The sequence below is a fragment of the Opisthorchis viverrini genome (assembly GCF_000715545.1).
Source record: "Opisthorchis viverrini unplaced genomic scaffold opera_v5_76, whole genome shotgun sequence".
Taxonomy (NCBI): Eukaryota; Metazoa; Platyhelminthes; class Trematoda; order Opisthorchiida; family Opisthorchiidae; genus Opisthorchis; species Opisthorchis viverrini.
This window is the reverse complement of record NW_008751730.1, coordinates 1632355-1640985: the sequence shown is the minus strand read 5'-3', so window position 1 is coordinate 1640985 and position 8631 is coordinate 1632355. Positions and strand designations below refer to the sequence as shown.

Genomic DNA, 8631 nt, shown 5'->3' with positions numbered 1-8631 from the left:
TATATATATATCATTCAGCTGTAGCACCCTTTCGGTGCCTAGCTGCCATGTCACACGAAGGAGGCACGAGGATAAAACACCTGTAAATTGCTTCTCGGCTTTTCAGATAAGAATGGCTTCATTGACAGGATGAAATTTCGAATAAAAGTTACAAAACCTCCTCATATGGTTTAGCTATAACATCCTGTCGTTAGCTGACTACCATGCCATCAAAAGGAAGCACGAGGGCTGGCATACTGCCAGGTTGCCAGAGCCTAGACAGGGCAAGTCGAGAGGCAGACCGGGTCGGGTTCGACTGGCTATTGCTTCAGGGAGCAGAGTCTTCTTGATGAAATTGGAGTGCACGGATTGAAAGCTGTTGATTCTTAGGAAACAACTGCCCCACCCAGCCGAACAAACAATCTCCGTCAATTTTAGATTATAAGTTTTGAAATGTGATGTAGCCAGTTTTCTGCCGCGGTTAACACTTTTCTTGGAAGCATTTCTTTCGGGGACCCGGCTGGCTATGCTCTATTCTTCGACTCACCGTTTCTTTTGGAGCAGCAATGTACTCATCAGTCGCATTTGACTATGTAGGTAAAAGTAGCTTAGACGGGACCTAACAGGGCATGCTACTCGTTGCACACACCGTAAGTGTCCTGGGGATGAACCAAAATGACGTCCCGGGGTAAATCGACAGAAAATTCGTGTTTTCACTGTCTCCGTACACATCTAGTCTGCCAAAAGATCTATATTGATGAGTATTTTTGCTAATCCTAGTGGCACATAGCACCGGATTATGTCACAACGTCCTTCTGAAAAAGAAAACCCAACTCTCTTCAGTGTTCACGTTTTCTCCCGCATATCATTTGCTGCCATCGTGCGGTGAAACCACGCATTTACCCGTGAGGACAAGCGTGATGGTTGCACGTACACAATGAACGTGTGGTCTTTTTTTTTCAAGGACTCTCGCACCCCAGGACACAGCACCAGCCGTCACAATGGACCAATCAGCTTTGAGGATCGATGAACGAATCACAGGTCCGAATTGGTCTCATGCCTCGTTCAAGGTCACCACCGATTGCAATTTAAATCCTGCCGGACCTGGTCCGTCTATCTCGCTGCGCGAGCGTTGCCTCTTGGCTGCTTCTCGACGTCGGGTTTTGGAAGCACGTCTAGCCAGTGCACTCGCTAACGCCGATAAAGGTGTAAGGGGGACGTTAATCGAAGTGAGTATCAAACATTTTGCAGTTTTACATTTTTATTTCCTATCCAGAAGTAGGGAAGCAGCGGTGTATCGGTTTTCTCTCTGGTTTATCTGACATTCTTTCAGGTTCCCGCAGTCTTGTAATTCGCTAGCTTTTAGAACGGAGCTTAAATTAGAAATTCCGTTCTTAGTAGTGGTGCCGGGCGTATACTACTGATAAAAACTATGAGTAACACGTTTTCATAGCAGTTCGAAGTGTCACCACCGCAGCTGATCGACTGCTGGCTTGCAGTTTATTGCACTGTTCGAGATGGCTTGTTGACTGACGTTCAGGAAAGCTTAAGAATACACCTGAGAACATTGGGTTTCTCGAACTTCTTGGGAGTTCTGTTTTTGCATCCTACTTCCTGCAACCGCTCTGCTGGGGTTTCACGACAAATAGCTTCGTTCCGAACGCTACCTGGTTTTTCAGTACTAGCTTAGGGTTTTCCATATCACCCTTCCAGTCGGTCCTTTCCTCGTTCCCTCGGCTCTTTTTGTGCGGACTGGGCTACCGAGAACTCCATTCACACGGGAACAGGTTGAATCAGTATTCCCTCCAGGTTAGCTGGATAATCGTACCTGTTGCTGAGATACCCTTGCCAACAAACTAAGCTGATAGAACACGAAGTGCTACCGGACCGGTTTCACATAGATTCCACATGTGCATGCTGCGGAACCAAACTATTCTTCACAGCCAGTTTTTCCCCCGATTTTTCGATCCGAATCGGCTGTTTTGAAAGTTTGAATGGTCTCTGTCTCTGAAAATGCCCATACAAACCTCACCCTCATTTTGATCTGTTCTGCCGCTAAGCCATGCAACAATTGTTTTTTTCCCCAGGAGATTCGTGCTGATCTGTTTGCCCTTGTGGACGAACTTCTTCGTGATACCGAGTTGAAGCAACTGAAGTCTCACTTGGTCTGAGGTGCGTATGATTTCGTTTCCCTTCCGAGTATTGATCGGTTATCGCATGAATGCCAACGCGTTTTGTTTGACATCTCCAGATGGGTACATCTGAAAGAAAAACGTTTGATCAGACCAAGTCAGCTAGAAAAGTGGCTCGCTGTATTGAATATGGGCTGGCTGGTTTCTTAAAGGTACTTTAGTGGCCTGTTGTATCAAGGTTGCTTTGTGTGTGTGTGTGTGGGGGGGCGTGTCCCCATTTCCGTCCGAGAGTGTGAGCTAACCCTGACAGTTTTCCATGCTGCTTTAATGGTCCTACGGAGTTTTATGCACGTTTAGCGGTGTTCTCCGAGTCCAACGAAAAGTCTTAGTGAACTAGGCTTCTGAGACTGCCAACTTATCTATCGGTTTGCTGTTTTTCCAGTGTTCATATCACTGTATGCTGTTGCGTCTCACAGATTGCTTCCCAAGCTTTCTTCCATCAACCAACTACAACAGAATGCGTATCGCGGTCAGATACTACGCCCCGGTGCTCTATGCTGCATTCCCTGTGTTGTCGTTGGCTGCGGTTTCGTTGAATTGGATCAAGTTTCGCAAGCAGTGTTCTCAACGCAGTGCGTACTTTGAGAAGACTGGAGTGAGTTTTTCAGTCCTGGCGTTTCGTTCGTAGTTTTTCCCTCCGTTTCGCTGGATTCACACAGATTCTGCTTCACAGCTGACTAACAAAGGCTCTCTGGATACCTTCTTCTAATTCGGTGCACACGTGCTAGTTCAAAGGTTCTTCGGTTTCGAGTCTAGGTATCATTCTTCCACTGAGGCCAGTTGTTGTGGCTTGGTGGACGATCGTGCAACTCTGTATCGGTCCCTTGGCTTCCTGCTCCACCCACTGTGGTGTATCAAAAGACCTGTATAGCTCTACACAGCCCTTTATGGAGACAAAGGAAACTTAATACAACTGTATTTATAGGGTAGTCACAGTGTGTTCCACAAGGTTGTGCCAGAATCTCCATGAGTGCGCGAGAAGCGTCGATTCACAGGTGCTTGACTCAGATTGGCTGGCATTCTGACCAATCAGGGCATGCCTTCGTTTGGTCCTGCACGTGACACATCCATCCAAATGATGTGATGTTCGGTTATTAGGGACGGTTGGCCTCCGTACACCAGTCTAAGCTCAATGGCTGGGGAGTGCCGTACAGCTTTTGCATCGTTCGAACTCACCTTGGACCAACTTCAATCAGATTGAAATCCAAGCGCCATGCCATTCAGCAACGGGTGGTAGATAGTCACAGTGTGTTCGTACACAGTGTCGCTCATCCTTCAGTGATGGGATTTGGTGTTGATCGGCCTCCTGAAGTTAATGTTATTCTTTTTTCCAATTCTGAGCAGTTATCATAATTCAGTGGTAGTGAGGATATTGAATATTCACTTGTTTGTTCAATATGTTATTCACTGAGGCTGGTAGAAAGGAAATCGAGGCCATCACCGTGTAGTACATTCGCTTATCACACGCACCCCTGAGTTTTCTCAGTTTATCATAGGTGTGCTAACCCCTTTCACTTTCAGATCGACCTTGATCCCGGGAGTCCGCTCACCATCGATAATGCCCGAGCATTCGGGATGGCCGCCTTTCGCAAACTGCTGCCTTTCACTGATTGAACACCACGAGGCTCCGAACCTCGTGACGTTTTGCTCGTCTCTGTGTTAGCTATTACCTCATTCCGTTTAAATCTCTCACCTTTCGTCCCATTCATTCGTTTCCCACTTCAGTCTTGTCCGTTGTTGTGAACTCGGAGCCATCACCTCCCTCAAATGTTTTGATGTGCCGTTTGAAAACCCCACACTCCTCATTCATAACGCGTGTGGCTCATTTTGAAGCCGGTGTCATATTTCCTCCCGTAACACATCCATCTAACTGTGTACATCATACGTTGCGTTCTCCATTTGTACTATGGTGTAGTGCCGTTTCTCCGAGCCTCATTGGGGTCTAGATGACATTTGTGAATGTCTCGGATGGTTTCGGGATCTTGATGTCGTACAATACGGGAATGGTTAGATGTTGGACTTCCAAAGAAGTCGGTTATTAATAGGTGAGCAGTGTGATCAGTTCGTTTATCGTGAGCGAGTTATCCCTTTCGAAAACCACTCGAAGTGCTTCAGCATTTCTGACCCAGTGTTCCAACCAGACTCTGAATACATCGATGGTCAAACACTGGAAGTTTTTTGATGTCCTCGGCGCATACCGGCCAGATTTCTGACCCGTATAGGAAAATGGATCGCACCGGAGTCTTGTAGGCTCGGCCGTTGACGGATAAGCTGATGTCACATCTACGCTACAGATGATGCGGGTTCACGAGAGCTGCACTGGGCTTCCGAATCTTGCGCGAGACCAGTGGGACTGATACAGATGCCTAGGTAGAGGAATTCAACCGCCCTCTCAATCGTTTCATCCACAAGCATGAGGCTGGGGTTCGAGCCCACCAAGTCTTGCAGCAGCACTTTACACTTTGTAGGTGTGAAGCGCATGCCAAACCGGAAGGATTGTTTAATATTGCTTGCATCACCACGGCGTCAGATCCGAGAAGAGCTTTGTTGTCTGCATACTCGATATCTGTGATCGGAGCACTCTGCAGGTGTAGGGGGGGGGACACTTCGACACCAAAGGCATTACAGGCTGATAGCGAGTCTTCCATGATCGTATCTGTGACGAAGTTGAAGAGAAAAGGTGAAAGACGATAGCCCTGCCTGACATATTGTGAACTCAGGTGAGAGCTTCCCGTGGAGTTGGCGTGAGACGCCATAGTGCGTGACGGTCCACAGGGTCAAAGACCGATTCGTGTAGACTGAACTCCATGTCGTCACTGAGTTATTCAGGCTCTTAGGAGCAAATTGCTAACACTGACCCAATATTAAGCTAATCGTTCAGCTATAGCACCCCTTCCGGTGTTTGGCTGCCATGCTACCCGAAGGAAACACGAGGGCTGGGATACTGCCAGGTTGCCCAAGCCTAGATAGGGGAAGTCGAGAGGCAGAGGTCGGGTTCGGACCATGGATCTTCCGGTCAGTAAATTCTCACTCGTACCACTGAGCCAACTCGTCCCCAATGTTATCATTTTGTTCTGACGGTCATTATACACCGAACAGGTTCAGTCAAAAGTGAAGTAACTCTACATGAGCTTTACAGACCTCAGAGGGCACGGTGTGTGTATTCTGTCTCTGATGTTTTCGTTGTATTTGTTCGTATTCTGCGTGAAGACCAGATCCACCGGCTTTTGTCATTCCAAGATCAGCTTAATTTTGTGTCGTTAAAAGCCCCTCCTAAGATGTGGACTTACACAATCTTTGAATCCTGTTTGGACAAATTGCTTGGTCGCTTTGAATGCAGTTTTTTCCAAATCTTTGTGTATTTGACGAGTTGGTATGCACATCTGGATTTTTCCATTACTTTCGGTCAGACCATATGTGCTTCGAATAGCTCTAAACGCAATATGAAATAAATTCAGGTGGGAAGCATTGTTTCGGCCTTAAAGTGCAAGTACTTTTCTACAAATCAAACTGGTGTTCAGGTTGAAGACTGAAATGATAATTCATGAAAAGTGCGGATCCACAAAATTATGCGTTGCATGTAGAGTGTAAATCCTGACCACGCCGCAGCCGACGGACATTCTATACGCTTTATTACGATGCATGCCAGGTAACCTGAGGCTTTGAGATTATTGATTGTTGATCTATTTGTCGAACTTGGCAGGATCCAAATCTGTCCAAGTTCGCGTGAAACCATGATACCAGATCCGATGAACTGTCCCCTGGTTTTCAAAATCGATCGCGTGCTGCCTGCTCGCAAGATTTGGAACGTTTTTTGACAGATCATGCTACTTATGAGGTTGCTTAAAATGGCGATCGGTTTCGTCCTTGGGGCTCATCAAGTAAAATGCATCCCTCGAGTTTCCGTCAGCGTTTTATTTGACACGGAATCGCCTGTTTATTCTTTCGTCGACCATAGCTGAGGGCGAGGAGTGTCAACAGATAGATTTGGCAGGTATGTGTGCACAAATTCATCAGCCATGCATCTGGCCACTGGTCGTTTTCAACTCCCTCACAACTTCTCAACAGATTCATCAAACTGAACGAATTTCGAAGGCATAATCGTCCAGGAAATATGTCAAACATCGGACGATGGTTGCATCCACGAAAGGGTTCATCCAGTTCGTGCTGGAGGTTCTGATGTCAGATGTGGTTTTCCGACGCCGCTGATTGTTTTTGGATCAAAGGTTGATTGGTTTTTATGTGAATTCCAGTCTGTCACAAAAAGCGGTTTATCTGCCACCGTCGTGTGAACTAACCGTTCCGGTCACGTGGTCGTCTCACTCGTTGGGATGCCAGTGCCCGCCTACTGAGTGTCGTAGCGTGATTTCGTACTCAGGTTTTTATTTGCTTACCGACAATCCAACTGTGTCAACAGTTTAATGATCTTTAAATTGTTAGCTTGCGGCCAAGTGTCTATAAGAGCTGTCAGTCAGTGAAATGAACACTTTTCAAAAGGGGTTCATAACCGGTCAACCAGTCCACGATCTTTCGTACCATGTAGTAAGCAGATTGGGAAAGTAAAATCCATTCGCTTAGAAAACGGGTCCACTTTTGGGTGGACTGATGTGACAGGTGGCCTATCTTGTACGAAATTTGTTGATCACAGCGTGCCATTCGTTCCCTGTGTGTTGTCGGTTCGTCCGAACCTAGCTGCTTCGTTTGCACGTTATTTTCCGATCGTCAAGATGAATGCGGCTTTGAATGCTTCGCGTAATCTGTGAACAGTTGTGATGGTTCTGACCGGGAGAAACTTAGATCTGACAGACTTAGGGTGGCCACCCCCCGAGCACCCACATGTAAGCCTTCTCCGGTTACCCTCTTGTTGCACTCGCGTGTCTAAAGGATGATATCCCAAGGAAACGAATATTGTAGCTTGCTAGCTATTGGCATACACGCACGTGGTTAGGCTGCGATGCAGCGAGAAGGGCTTCTTTTTGTCTGAGTGAAAAAATCACAATCTCTTGTTGACAATTACTCGTTGCGGGTGCGTATACCTTCTGCGAAGTATCTCAAAGTTGTAGGCAGCAGTACCGGACTTTGGTCTCCTGAGTTCTCCGGCCAGCATTCTTTCAAATGGGTGTGTGCCGTTCTTGAATTTCAAATACTTGGTATGGACCCACGAAGCAATTGATATTCTATTGGCATGTGAAGTGAATTTTGCTCGGCTTTCTGATGCGTATATGACTACATGTATCTTGGTGCTTATGTTCAAAGTGGTTCCGTTGGCATCGAGCGATCAGCACAATCACTACAAGAAAATAAATCCTTCCGGTAATCAGCGACGTATTTGGGGTCGAGGTCGAGGCCATTTCTCTCAAGTTGGTTGGGTCTGATTGGGGCTTCGCATAAATTCGGCACCTATCGTTCGAACCGTGTCGTGTGATGCCAATCGGTTGACTTTGATTCATTTTGACAGCCCCCCTCGCTTTCCTTCCCTGAAACTAGGAGACTTGTGCGCAGAGGTGCTGCTAAAGAATGGGTTTGTAAATCGAATCGATAGGCTAGCGCTATAGAGACAGGGGGACGAACCTGTTAAGGTCTGTCCAACCAGAGGTCGATTTTTGTAGACATTAACGGGGAACTTACCGCACGTCATCGGTTCCAGGTTTCGATGCTGGTAAATATGAAAATCGCTAGCGGTGTGCCTGTAGCTCGTGTGTACCTGCTGGGTATGGTCATCCTTCTTTGTACCGCTCAGGAATCGTCAGAAACCGCCACTCCATCCCCCCACAGTGACCCTTACAGACAAGCTTGTGTACATCCTGTTGTCGAACGCAACCCCATCATGAATTTCATCGGGGCGAGATGGCACGGTGGATGGAGCGCGAATTTACTATCCGGAAGGTCCGTGGTTCGAATCCGACTTCTACCTCTCGACTTTCCTTGTCTAGGCCTGGGAAACCTGGCAGTATCGCAGCTTTCGTGCTTCCTTCTGCTGGCATGGCAGTTAGGCGCTGAAAAGTGCTACAGCTGAGCGATTGTCATGGTTTTCATCTGAGCTCTCATGATCGTGTACATCAGGCTAGCTGTGATTTCGTTAGATGTGATCACGAACGACAGATGTTGTCACCGTGTTATAATGGATTAGGAGCGGGCTTCTCTGAATGGTGTCATTCTCCTGAAAAGGCCACAACAACAATCGATCTTCTTCGAGAGGGTCTTTCTTCGGAATAAGTCGCCTCATCGCCCCTCGTTTTTCCCATGCACTATACGACATTTGAATGTCCTCTTGCAGACCATTTGTTCGGGCTTTTTAAACAGTAATTCTGTTTTGACTTTCTGCTCCAATACATGTCCCTTTCCGTTTCGCTTCTCTTTTCTGCTTGTTTGCTTGGCTGGTTAGTTACCTGTGTGTGTGTTGACCAGGTAGGTCAGATGAGTAGTTCGTTGACAGTTTGTAGAATCTATCATCTGGGAA

The 8631-nt window shown here is 46.9% G+C and overlaps 1 protein-coding gene across 1 annotated transcript in view; it reads left to right on the top strand.

Moving 5' to 3' along the window:
* Nucleotides 1–4334, top strand: part of T265_04487 (hypothetical protein) — a gene marked incomplete at both ends in the record, with an annotated part of 48061 nt that extends 43727 nt beyond the window's left edge. The window contains 4 exons of the mRNA XM_009169236.1: nucleotides 944–1208; nucleotides 2067–2151; nucleotides 2588–2766; nucleotides 3693–4334. Of these exons, the coding sequence (XP_009167500.1) occupies nucleotides 944–1208; nucleotides 2067–2150 (349 nt within the window). The remainder of the gene's footprint in view (nucleotides 1–943; nucleotides 1209–2066; nucleotides 2152–2587; nucleotides 2767–3692) is intronic.
* Between the last annotated feature and the right edge of the window lie 4297 nt (nucleotides 4335–8631).